At 44.4% G+C, this 13,371-nt stretch overlaps 1 protein-coding gene across 1 annotated transcript; it reads right to left on the bottom strand.

The window, feature by feature from the left end:
• Positions 1-422: 422 nt before the first annotated feature.
• Positions 423-13,371, bottom strand: LOC100715696 (paired immunoglobulin-like type 2 receptor alpha). The gene is made up of 7 exons (XM_013152788.3): positions 13,197-13,371; positions 12,494-12,883; positions 3,680-3,883; positions 2,587-2,617; positions 1,619-1,665; positions 1,357-1,388; positions 423-1,191 (listed from the first exon to the last, which is right to left on the bottom strand). Exons 1-7 carry the CDS (start codon positions 13,246-13,248, stop codon positions 1,072-1,074), a joined length of 876 nt encoding a protein of 291 aa, XP_013008242.2. The 5' UTR covers positions 13,249-13,371; the 3' UTR covers positions 423-1,071.

Genomic DNA, 13,371 nt, shown 5'->3' with positions numbered 1-13,371 from the left:
GCTGGTTTGCTTGATGTGTGACCACCTGCATCACTTTGGATTTTTCCCTCACCCTGTGTCACCGTGGCACATCCTCATTTTGGGGGAGGCCCGCACAGCATGGGAACCCAGATAAAACAGGGAGACCTGAGTCCTGGACGAACCTCCAGCAGGACACATCTGGTTCAAATCCTGGCTCGGCTATTTATTAGCTGCTACCTACCCTCAGGAAAGCACTTTCATCATCTGCCTTTATGCTTGTGTCCCAGCAAGGCCCAGCAAGGTTTGGGGCGCTAGGGGTGATTTAGTGAGGGGTGTGTATGACGCAGTTGCAGTGCATGGTAGTTATCTTGGTGAGGGGGTCAGACTTAGGAGCAGACACTGATTCTAGGCTGATGTCTTAATCACTTTCCTGTTGCTTAAACAGTGACTGACACCCACACTTTAAGGGAGGAAAAGTTTATTTTGGCTTATGGTTCCAGTCTGCAGTCAGCAAGGTCTAAGGCAAAAGTAGGATGGTGGAAAGACATGGTGGGAGAAAAGGTACCAGTGCATGGGAGCCAGGAAGCAGAGAAGGAGGGTCCTGCTAGGGACAGGAATACATGTTTTCAGTTCATGCTCCCCATGACCACCTCCAATCAGGCCCCATTTTTTAACAGCGCATTTAGCTCCTCATCCATGGCTGAATCCACTGAGTACAGCACCCTTGTGATCCTTTTCCACACATGAGAAAATGGGAGTTCATTTTAGATCTAGACCATAATAGCTGCTACCAGTATTTGGGGATTTGTGCTCCCTGTATTGAGGCAGTCACTGAAAAAAAATACGGCAGGGGCCTTAGATATAAGCTGTCTATTAAAATTTATGTGGTGGAGAAGCAGAAGTTGAAGTTGACCTTGGTTTCCTCTTTAGATGCAATCAGACAAATTTTGTGGATCATTTTCTATTTCTGGGCAAGGGCACGGAAGCTGGTAACTAGTGTAGATGGTCTTTTCAATTCCTTTCTGGCCTTCAAACCTGCTGACTTCTGAGCTGGCTTAGCTATGTTTGGAAGCTGTGATCATTCCCATTGTTGCCATTCGGGCCCACTCATTAGGTCTTTAGGACACTGTACAGTGTCTCTTCTTGGTGCTTCTTGTGGGAAGCTGGGCAGGCAGGTGCTTTTGGCGAGGTCAAGTTGGAGAGGTTGAGGGAGGCATAGACGATGTCATTCTGGGTAAGAAGCAAAAGAGAAGGTGGTTAGACACAAAGACAACTGTCCCCACCGTAAGGCTCCAGCCTACTGCCCAAGTGCCTGGCCAAGCCCAGGGCCCTCCACTCCTTCTACTCCACCTTTGCCAGACTTCACTGACTTTCCTTTAGGTCTGAGCTACTTACCTTGGGGTTCATCTGGGCATCTTTAGGTTTTTCTGGGGGGAAAACAAGGAATACAGAGATCAGGTAGTGCAACAGGCACGGTGGACAGACAGGCTGCTCCAGGAGTGAGGTTACCTGCTAGGTCAGGCCAGGGTCTTGTGGGAGGGATGAGGTGCAGAATGGGAAAAAGGAAAGTACTGGGAAGTGCAGTAGACGAGGTGTATATGTGTGTCTGGGGAAGAAAGACAGACAAAGATAGAGTGGGAGTGGTGGTGGGACTCACCTGAATACCCAGCATTCTCATAGGTCTCATTGTTTTTGACAAGTTCCCTGCATTGGGCCAGAGGAGAGAGATGTATTAGCTGCCAGGCAGTATACAGTTAAGACCTATCAGGGACTGATTCTCTGAGTGGGGGCTCTGCTGCCTGCCCTGAAATCCTCAGGATGAAGGTGACATTGTTAGATCCTCAGCACGAGGCTGTTTGGAAAAGGAGCTTGCAGGCTTGGGCAGCTTCTTAGCTTCTTGAAGTCCCTCAGCACTGAAAGTTAGGGCTGTTCTAGGGAAGCTGCTGCGGTTAGAGAAACAGGAAGGGTCAACCCTGTTCCCTGTGCTGGCACTGCCTTGACTACAACTAGGCCAAGGAGGCCAATAAAACCAATTTGGTGAGTTTCAAGTCCTCTGGGCAAATATGGTGGTTTCCTGGAAGGAGAAGGGCCCAGAGGAAGGGCAGGTAGTAAAACACGGGGCATGGGGAGGAAGGATGGAGGCTGGTTTGGGGCAGGACAAGTATGGTAATGGCACCACGGCAGGGGAAGAGGAAGGGAGAATGAGAAGGGAAGGACAAGAAAGGTGGCGGAGCTGCAGGCAGAGGACTCCTGGAGTCCGTAGCATATTTACTGGAAGAAACATCAGATTGGACAGAGAAGAAAGCAGAGGACAAGACCTAGGCGAGCTGGTTGTGTCCAGTTGTGTGCAAGGCTTCCAGGAGACAGATAAACAGAAGCAGTGTAAGAACTGGGAGGAGAGAAGGAAAGACATGCAGGAGAAAGAGGGAGCCATGTGACAGACTGGTCGTGGTTCTCATCATCAAGGGAGGGAGCCTGCAGAGGCCAAGCGCCTGGCCTATTAGAGGACAAGGGTGGACAGAATGTCCCATCAGCGGTGGGAGAGCAGCTGTGAAAGAGCTCATTTGGTGCTCGGGAGGAAACTTGCCACTCCTCACCCCAGCCCTTTGGAGGAGAAGCGCTCACCTGGCAGGGCTTTGGGCTTTAGTTTGCTGACCTGTAGGGAGACCAACAGTGCATCAGTGTGACATCCATAGACAGACTCTGTCTCACCCTTTCGCCTGTACCCTGTGCTCTGGAAGTCCTGACGTGGACCAGGCAGGCAGAGAAGGGCTGTCCACATCAGTCACCAAGGGCCTGGGTCTCACCAGCTCACACCTGTCCTGGCATCTTTGACAGCAAATTCTAAGACAGTCTCTTCCTGTCTTTTGCTTCTTTATCCCTCCTGTTTTCCCTTTGCTTCTCCCCACCACCTTGCTCATCACCACCTACCTATTTGACTTTTGTGCCGTCAGCCCTTCCATACTCTCCTGCCTGGTCTTACAGCACTCTTCTGAGCGCTAGTTGGTATTGCCCTGGCTCAATTAGTAACAGTTCTTAAAATGGAGTCTTTGCTTGGATGACCAATGATGGTCCTTTCCACTACCCTTAGCTTTTGTCTGATTCTTTTTATTCTTTGGGGATTTTTTTTTTTTTACATATTTTACTTCCTTTGGAGAGTCCCTGCTCTCCTTCCTCTGACCTCTTTTAGCCTTTTCCTAAAGAACAATTAGCCCTTGAGACATAGTCTCCACCCCTACATGCAATACCCTGCCACTGGGTTCTTTAAAAAGCAGGCTGTATGCTTTATCTGTATTTTATTCTTCCTTTCCAAGCCAGGTTCTGGAATATGAACACTGGTCTAGTCCTTCCTGAGCTGAGCCAAATTCCTGTTCCTTCTGCTGTCTGTCTCCTTACTTTCCCCAGAGGTGACTGTCCCTCCTCTAAGAACCAAAATATGAGGATTTGTAAGAAATGACTAAATCAAAGGGGAACTACTGTATTGGCAAATGATCAGATTGCGTGGGCAGGGAGGAGTTGGTGGTTCTGGAGCTCGATCCCACAGCCTGACTTGAGACACTTGTTACAGTTGGGAATTCCCCAGCACACGCCCAGAGCTTGACTCAGTGGGTTCGAGCAGAGTCTGACAGGGATCTGCATTTTAAAGAAGCATTTTCAATGATTTTGATGCAGGGAGGTTCTGGGAAGCTTGGGAGCAATCTGGTCCTGGAACACTTACCTTTCTTTCTCTGCCACCCAAAGAAGACCACCAGTCCCACAGTCATGGTTATGAGTGCCACAGCGGCAGCCACTGTCACCCCCACTATTGCTCCAAGACTCAGGGGCTGAGGCTCTGAGTTCCCTTTTTCTCTTGTGAACTGGAGACCAGATGTGGTAGTTTCAGAGGTCACACTGGTGGGTCCCGGCGTAGTGGTCTTAGCAGCTGTGGAGAAATAAGAAATAAGCAGATCTTCCCCTGGAGAAGTGGAGGTATCTGGGTCAAGGGGTGGATTCTTTTTCACTAGGTTCAGGGAACAAACCTTCCTTTCTGTATGGGTAGAGGAGCTCTCGGAAGGAGCGACAAGGGGAAATGCTAAAGGCTTCGAATCTTGACACCAGTTTAAATCTCGACTCTATACCATTTGTTGGTGGTGTCCTCAGACACCTCATCAGTCACAAATTAGATACCCGAGTCATGGAATTAAAAATTATTTTTGTTATTCTAAATAGATGTAACAAAATACCATTTTAACCCTATGAAATTGTACAGTTTGGTGGTGCTAGATATATTCAAACTGTTTTGCTCTATCTTAATCACCCAAATGTAGAAGTTTTTCATGTTCCGAAAGGAAACCTGAACCCATTAAACCAGTCCCTGTTCCCTACATTGGAAGCCTCTGGCAACCATAATTTGGCTTTCCATCTCTGCAACTTTGACTACTCTAAGGACCCCCATGAATGGAAATGCATGGTATATGTACTTTTATAGGATTGCTTTGATGCAGTGAATAGGTGTATAACAATGTTTTGGTCAGTGACAAACTACATATCCAAAGAGATCTTATAAAATCACATAGCTGTCTTTGTGATGATTTCATGAAAGAATGGAATCATCTAAAAATGCCCTTTTCAGATGATAGCATCCTTGTTAAGCATCATATGATTGAGAAAAATCTGTAAAGCAGAGAGTATACAGGGAAATATGTCTTAAAGATTAATTTCCATTACTCTTCAGGTCCTACAAACAGATTATACCTTCTTTGTGGATGTTTAATGCATTATTTAAAAATTGATATAGTACTGAGTCTTACAAAAAAATTACAGACTTCAGTAACATCTTTAGATGGATATGGGCCAAATTCTTTTTCCACCCTTAATTAGAAATTAAGAAAAGTTACAGGTGTGTAAGCATCACACCATACCCCATAAATATGTGTACTTATATGTCAATTAAAAGTTTGAAAACAAATTAGTAAAAGTATAAATACCATCTCATTTGAGAACTGAAAGTTTTAAAAATTAAATAATACATAATAACATGTCATTTAGAAAATAAAGAGCATTATATGTATATTAAAACCTGGAGTGTGACTAAATAGACTAAATTCATAATACTAAACTCATTATTTAAAATGAGAGGAAATTATTTTAATGACTTAAACATTCAATTTCTGAAGAAAAAGTACCAAAATGAGAGTAGCCAGCCCAGTGAAAACTCAAAGGCAGAAAATAATGACAACCTATTTGGGAATAAGTTTATTGATAGATAGTAATAAAAAAAATAAATGCAGGACCTTGTTATTTAGAAGAAAACCAAAAAGACATCACCCTATCTAACAATAAAATTAATTGATGTCATCAATGAATGTATGCTCAGTAAGCCAATAAATGTAAAAATCTCTGTGGAATGCATAGTTTTTTGAACCAAATATTAATTATTTTTCAAATATTAATTTTAAAAAAATGATTTAAGAAACAGTAAACCTGAATTGAAGGGTATACAAAGAGATTGATAATGCTATTAAGGAAATACCTTTTGAAGCTTCCACACACATAAATCAATAAATATAATTCACCACATAAATAGAATTGAGATAAAAATCATGTGATCATTTCAATAGATCCAGAAAAAGCCTTAGATGAAATTAAAACATTCCTTCATGATAAAAATTTGGAAGAAGTTTTTAGCTATAGAAGGATCCTATCCCAGTATAACAAAAGTATATTTGACAAACTCACAGACAACATAATACTAAATGGTCAAAGACTGAAAGATTTACTCTAAAAACAGGAACAAAATAAGGGTGTCCTTGTTTTTTTGTGTGTGTGTTTTTGAGACAAGGTCTCACTATGCGGTCCAGGCTGGCCTTGAGCTCACTTTGTAGCCCTGGCTGGTCTTGAACTTGCAATGATTCTCCTGCCTCAGCTTCCTGGGTGCTGGGATTACAGGCATGTGCCACCAAGCCTGGCAAGGGTGTCCATTCTTGATGCTCTTGTTCAATATAGTATTTGAAATTTTAGCCAGAGAAATTAGATGAGAGAAAGAAAAGGGATATAAACAAGAAAAAAGTCAAATCACCTCTCTTTGCAGATGATATGATTCTTTTCTTAGAAGCACTCCCCCAGAAGGCTTTTAATTCTGATGGACAAATTGAACAAAGTGACAGCAAACAACACACAAAATCAGGAGACACTAATAACCCTTGAAAAAGAATTTGAGAACAATTCCATTTCACTAGTTTACACACACACACACACACACACACAGGAATAAGCCTAGCAAAGGGCATTAAAGCCCTCAATACTGAAAATTATAGAATACTGAAAAAAGAAATTGAAGATACCCTTCTTGGAGTGTCTGAATTAATATTAACTTGACTAAAACGTACTGAGTGATCTACAGATTCAGTCCAATCCCTATCAAAATATCAATGAGATTCTTCACAAAACTAGAAAAATCAATTCTAAAATTCATATGGAAGCACAAAGACCCAGAATAGCCAAAGTAGCCCTGAGCAAAATGAGTAGGGCTGGGAGTATCACAATAGCTGCTTTCAAATCACACTACAAAACCATGGTAACAAAAACACGTCACTGGGCTGGGGACAAAGCTCTGCACCACAGTGCCTGCCCAGCACGCATGAGGTCCTGAGTTTGATTCCTAGTACCAACCCTCCCCCAAAACATTATTTGAACAAAAATTGACACATAGACAACAGAAATAAAAGACACAGGAAGACCTATAGCTATCTCATTCTACAGGCAGGGGCCCAGAACACATTGGGGAAAAAGATAACCTCACTGATAATTGGTGCTGGGAAAACTGGACATCCAGGGGCCGGGATACAGCTCAGCGGCATAAGCACCGGTCTGGCAAGCTCAAGGTCCTGAGTTTGATTCCTGATACGGAAAAAGAATGGCTATCCATATGAAGAAGACTGAAACTAAATCCCTAATTCTCACTCAGTACAAAATCAATTCAAAATGGACCAAAAACCTAAGTATAAGACCTTAAACTTTGAAATGACAGAAGAAAACTAAGGGAAACACTTCAAGTCATATGCACAGGTAAAGACTTCCTGAACAGGATGCCAATAAGACAGGAGATAATAAGAATCAACAAATGGGCCGACCTCAAGCAACAGCAGAGGAAACAATCAACAGCCAAGAGACAGCCTCCAGGATAGAGAAAATCTTTGCCAGCTACGCCTCTGCTGGTAAACATTCACACTACAGAAAGACCTCAAAAACTTAACTAGAAATATAACGCGGTCAATAAATGTGCAAATGAACAGGCACTTCTCAAAAGAAGACGTACAAATGACCAATAAATACTATATATAAAAAGGTGTTCATCTTTAACCACTAGGAAAATGGAAATCAAAGTTACACTGAGACTCATTCTTGTCAGAATGGCTATCTATCATCAAGACCATAAAAACGCAGGTGGGGGCAAAACTCTTCTCCACTGCTGGTGGAAATGTAAGTTAGTACAGCTGCTATGGAAATCAGTGTGGAGATTCCTCAGGGGGAAAAAAATAGAGCTGTCATTTGATCTAGCTATGTGTGTCAGTCTCCGGTATATTTCTAGAAGAGCTAAAAAGTTGCCATACTATAGCGATACCTACATACATTAGTTGTGGCTCAAACCACAATAGGTAAGTTATAAAGCCAGCCTTGGTGCCCATCAACAGATAATGGATAAAGAAAATATGGTACTGTACATATACACAAGGACTGTTAATCAGATGTGAAAGAGTGAAATCATGTCATTTGCAGAAAAATAGAACTGGAGATCATCATGTTAAGCAAAATCAGTCAGACTCAGAAAGTCAGACAGCATGTTTTCTTATAGATGGAATATTTTTAAAAATCACAGGAAAGTAGACTACAGAGAAGTGGAAGGGGATCAGGTGAAGGGGGAGGGGAATATCAGGGAACGTGAAAATAAGCAAAATATATCACATGTATGTACAAATACACCAAAATGAAACCCACTATTCTGTGACTTAAGCGACTTAAAACAAAAAAGGAACTTTTAGACACATTCCAAGTTTAGGAAGTTATGTGGAGAAATTCTCGTAAAAATTCAAGGAACAGATAATTTTCAGATAGACATTCCCAGTATACAGGGAAATGTGGAAAACACTACAACTATTTAATAATACCAGAATCCTGATGCTAATATTTATTCACATTTTTAAACAAATGCATATTAAACAAGAGGTAGCCTTTTTATTTTTAAATTGATCTGGGTGGAGGAATATATCAAGCATCAGCCAGGGTTTAAGGAAGGAGAAATTCTCACCACAATGGTAGGATAAAGGGGCATAATCTTGGCAACGAGGTTTGTATTTAGGGGTGTTCTTTGAAGTGATATTTGTGATGCGGCACCTGCTTCAATGTCTTTAACTTAGGAGACTGATGAAATAAATAGTGATATGGCTACAGTGGGATACTAGGTAGCCGTCCCGAGACAGAGAGAGAGAGAGAGAGAGAGAGAGAGAGAGAGAGAGAGAGAGACAGAGACAGAGACAGAGACAGAGACAGAGAGAAGGAAAGCGCCCAGATGTCTATGCACTGAAACAAAAAAGGTTGCAAGGTACACTAAGGAAAAGTAACAAGTTGTAGAGCACAGTAGAGTGAATTTGTGGTGTATCTATGCCTACAAGAGACCTTTCACGGAGAGAGAGATGAGGTGGTAACGGGGAGCTAAAGTAGGCCACGCAGGGTGTTACTGTGCTTTTCATTTGACTTCCTTGCATACTATTTGGACATTTTTTATTATGGGCAAGTATTACCAGCACATTATTAATTTTAAAATGTAACCTTTTTTCAAAGTTGTATAGGGTCATATTTTAGAGTCAACAAATATTGCACAGCTTGTAAAAAGCAGCAACATCCCATACGGGCCCCATATCTGCTTCCCATTTCTCGGAATCACTATTTCAACAACTTTCGCTGTCTCCCTCCTCTTGCCCTGTCCTTCTCCCTTTGCCCCCGCGCTCTGCCCTCCCTTCCCTTCCCACAGTCCTCCTGCCTCACCCGCCACAGTACTGGAGTTACAGACGTGCGCTACCATGCCTGCCATTTAGCTATTTTTTAAAAACACATTAACCTAATATTTCTAAATAACACGTGCACCCCCATTTTCTTCATCTCACTCAACTTTTCAGGTGTCTTTTTTTTTTTTTTAAAGACAGAGTATCCCTATTTTTCCCAGGCTGGTGTTGAACTCAGCTTGACTGACCCTCCAGCCCCTCAGCCTTCAAACAGCCGGGACTGCAGGTGCACACAGCCATGCCCAGCCGTTTGGCATTTGATACTCGCCCTTCGGATTTGTTCATTTGGATTCTGAGACCCCACTCTCTCCTCCTCCTTTGTCCCTCCTGGCCCTTTCTCTTGTCTTCTTTGTTGATTCCTCCTCCTGGAGGTTACATCTCCCTTTCCAGCTCCCCCCTTGACTCTCTCTGCTTCCCGTCTGCCTTGGAGCCAGCCAATCATGGGCCTAAATGGGAGCCAAAAGAAACCTTTCCTCCTGTAAGTCTGGGTGTTCGGTATTTGTGATGAGAAAAGTGACTAAGACAGCTGGCTTTTGTGATTTTAATCAGCCTTCTAATTTCCAGATCCGCCCTGAGTCCCACTTTCTGGGATACCTGAAACTGGCATTGCTGAGCCTCTCCGGCATTCTGTGGTGTAAACTGCTATTTTTCTGGGTCCCTCACTACTGGCTCAGGGTTCAGCACCTCTGGTCTCCTCCACCAGATCTGTCAGTCTTCCCAGCCTCTCAAGTTTTATTTTTGGACATCTGGCTCGCAGTTTTTATTCTGGAGTTCTTTTTGTCTTTAAAAATTTCTTTTGCTTTGGTATATTTTGAGTCAGAATAAAGTTAAGCATGTGCGTATATTCTGCTGTCGTGGCCAGAATTTATGCCCTATTTTTATATTAAAATTATTTAAAAATTCAAAAATTAATATTTTTCATTAATTATAAAATATAAAATACAGCAACAAAAATCTTATAGGACATATACATATGATTTTTAGAAGATCATTGCTGAGGTTTTCTGGGGGATATAAAGTAGGACCCCTTCCTGAGTGGGAAGATCATATATGATGCATAGTCTGTCAATAGGTTTAATGCAATTGAGATTTAAAAGATCACAGAGAGCGTTTTCTCTAAACTTGGCAATTTTTTTCTAATGTTTCTATGAAATAATAGGAAAGTAGCAATAACAAATTTTTTGAGGAATAAGTAATGTGGCTGAGATAGAAATAGTTTCATCAGCCATTGAAACCATGTGATAAAGTTACAATCACAACACAGTGTGGTCCTGATGGAAGAAAAGACAATTTAGTGAAACAAAACAAACCCACCAGAAATGAATGCTATTCTTCAAAAGAATCCAGAAATGAGGCCTACAGCTGGGAATGTAGCTCAGTACTAGAGCACTTGCCTACCATGTATGATTTGATTCTCAGCACTGGAAAAAGAAAAAAAGGGGGATACTGAGAAGAGAAAAAATATTCAATAAATGGGTTAGGATTCATTAGTTGCTTGCCATAAAGATCTACTTTTTGGGGTCCTTCATGCCATATACCAAAATAAATTTTCACTATTAAAAATTTTATTGAGGGGCTGGGGATTTAGCTCAGTGGCATAAGCGCCTGCCTTGCAAGCAGGCAGTCGTGAGTTCGATCCCCGGTACCGATAAAAAGGTAAAAGACAAAAAAAAAAAAAAAAAAAAGAGAGAGAGAGAGAGAGAGAGAGAGAGAGAGAAAATTTTATTGTGAAAAACCATACAAAAATTAGAAAAACATTTTGAATTGAAAGTATTTTTAGTCACTAGTGAAGAAAGAAAATTTTTGTTTAGAAAAAAATATTAGCCAGGTGTGGCAGCGCATGCCTGTAATTCCAGCACTTGGAGGCTGAGGCAGGAGGATTGCCGGTGAGTTCAAGGCCAGCCTCGGTTCCATAGTGAGTTCAGGGCCAGTCTGAATGACAGAGCAAGACCCTGTCTCAAAAAAAAAAAATGTTATAAAGGAAAATACAATTAGACTTGATTAGAAAAATAAAATTATATAAAGCAAATCAAGCTAAGAACAAACTTGATTGTATTTGCTGTATTTCTGCAGTTTCTGATACATTTGCATGCTGGTCTTTCAGTTAGATTAAAAGTATTTCTTTGGTTTTTTAAATAAAGGTGTGAATATTCAATTAAGTTGATTAATTTAAAAATGTGTTGATGGAAAAACTCAAGGTAGGGCTGAGGGTCTGGCTCTCTGACAGAAACACTCAACTACCGTGCTTAAAGACTTGGGTTCAATCCATACCCCTGCAAAAATACATGCAAATGAAACCCTTACAGTACAGGTGACAGAAGCAGAGAAAGAAGGAAAGCAAGGGGGAATTAGACAGAGTGTAAGAGCGGGCAGGGAACCGCAGAGCTTCAGGAGAGGCTCTTTAAGGAAACACGTGGAGGCTCCTGGACGTTGGAATCTAGGGCTCTGAACCGTGTGTGATGCAGGCCATGCTCCCTTTGCTCTGCAATCAGTACAGTACTTCAGTGCTGGCAGTGAGTTACAGAGAAAGGCAGCGTCTGTCCTGGCAGGGAGGAGCCGGCTGTCACTGCCCGTGGTGAGAACGATGGCTAAAGGAAATGCTTATTCAAAGCAAATCCACTTAACCCACTTAGTTGATTATCAAAGTTACAAAATGTTTTCAATGCACAACCTTATTGCCTCCACCTGTGAGCTCCCCCCAACCCCTGACCACTCTGCACTGACCTGAGGTTCTGATTCCACAGCCCTGCAGAGTGTTGCACGGAGTCGGTAAGGCTGTGACCCTGTTACTAGGTGAACGAGAAGCTCAAGACCCACTGGGAATATGAGGCTGTGGTGAGAGAGAACCCTTTGCAGTCCCTCTCGGTCCCATTGGCACTGCTAGCGTGATGGTGCAGGTGTTTAGGCTGTGCTGGCCTCAGTCTCCCAGTGTGGTTTGGGGAACAGACTGGGAAAGGAAGTGGGGAGGATGGGAAACAAGGTGATGGGGGTTACGGGGGCCCAGAGGGCACTGAGGCCACTAACTAACTGGGCACCTGCTGTGCGTTCTGAGCTGAGCTAGGGGCAGGGTGGAAGCGAAGCTGTGGCACCACCCTGTGGCTTCCCGGGGTCCAGACACAGGACGTAGAGACGGAAACCACAGAGGAGTCACAGCCACCTGGAGGTGATGGGGTGAGGCAAGGAAGCCCAGGTGGAGCAGCCCAGTGTGGAGGAAGAGGGGAGGTAACGGGGGTCTGCCGGGTGCTACAGGTGCAGGTGGGGTGGGGCTGGATCTGAGGAGACAGCAAGAAGCCAGGTCGGGGACCCCAGCTCAGGGTGGAGAGGAATATGGGGAAGAGAAAAGGTGAAGGATGTGTCAGGGGAGAGGAGCCTGAGAGGAGGGTCAGGAGGGGTGGAGCCTGAGGTGACATCCAGGGGTCCTGACAGCAGAGGTGGGAGAGAAGTGGAAGCCACCACAGGAGACAGAGGAGCCTGGACTGGCGCGGGCTCACCGGGGGTGATGCTGACTCTGGTCCCCTGGATGGACTGCCACATCTTTGTGCCTTCCCTCTGTGTCTTCAGCTGGACTCGGCAGAAGTACACGTTCTCATCCTCTTTCCGCAGCTTCTGGATTCTGAGGGAACCAGACTGCAGGTTCTCTGTCCAGTTCAGGGAGAGCCGGTCCCTGAAATCCTCATGGGTGAAGAGTGGACTTGTGTTGTAGAAAAATTCCCCATGGAAGTGGTTCCGTCTCCAGGACAGTTTCACTTGGGGATTCCTGGCCAAGGTCCAGGGGTGGTAGAAGGAGAAGGGGATTTCAAGGGAGCCACCGATGGCAGCAGAGAGGTTTTTTGGCTGAATAACCCCATAGGAGAGTTCTCTGCTGGATCTGGCTGAGTTAGCTGGAAGAGGCGGGAGGAGAGAGGTCGAAGGCACTGAGGACGCAGAGGGCACCTCAGGCCCTCAGCACCTGCATCCACAGGCAGTCATGCAGCAGATGGCAGGACTGTCCCTCCGGCCTGGCGTCCTTCTCCAGGCTCGGGGAGGACAGCAGGCATGGGGGGAGTACAGCGCCCTGTGCAGCAGCCCTGTGGGGAGGGGAGGGACCTGGCTCCCCCCACAGACCCTCTGCCAGTGCCCACTGGGCCGCTCCTCTTCCCGTTGGCCCCTCCTGGGTGTGCTCAGAGCCCCTGGCAGGGCTGTCCCTTCACTCACCAGCTTGCAGGGACACTGCAGGCAGCCAGAGCAGCAGCAGGACCCAGCCCATGGCCTGCTCTCCTCCAGGGTGTGAGCCAGCAGAGCCACCAAGGCAGACAGCAGGGCTCTGGGGACTCAGGAGAGGGGAGAGCTGGGTAGGGAAGTCTGGAGAGCCAGGGCCAGCTCCCGCTGA

Source organism: Cavia porcellus, unplaced genomic scaffold (assembly GCF_034190915.1).
Source record: "Cavia porcellus strain 051 isolate PalLab524CR breed Dunkin Hartley unplaced genomic scaffold, mCavPor4.1 scaffold_23, whole genome shotgun sequence".
Classification (NCBI taxonomy): domain Eukaryota; kingdom Metazoa; phylum Chordata; class Mammalia; order Rodentia; family Caviidae; genus Cavia; species Cavia porcellus.
The sequence above is the reverse complement of the archived record's forward strand: the minus strand, read 5'-3'. Positions and strand labels throughout refer to the sequence as shown.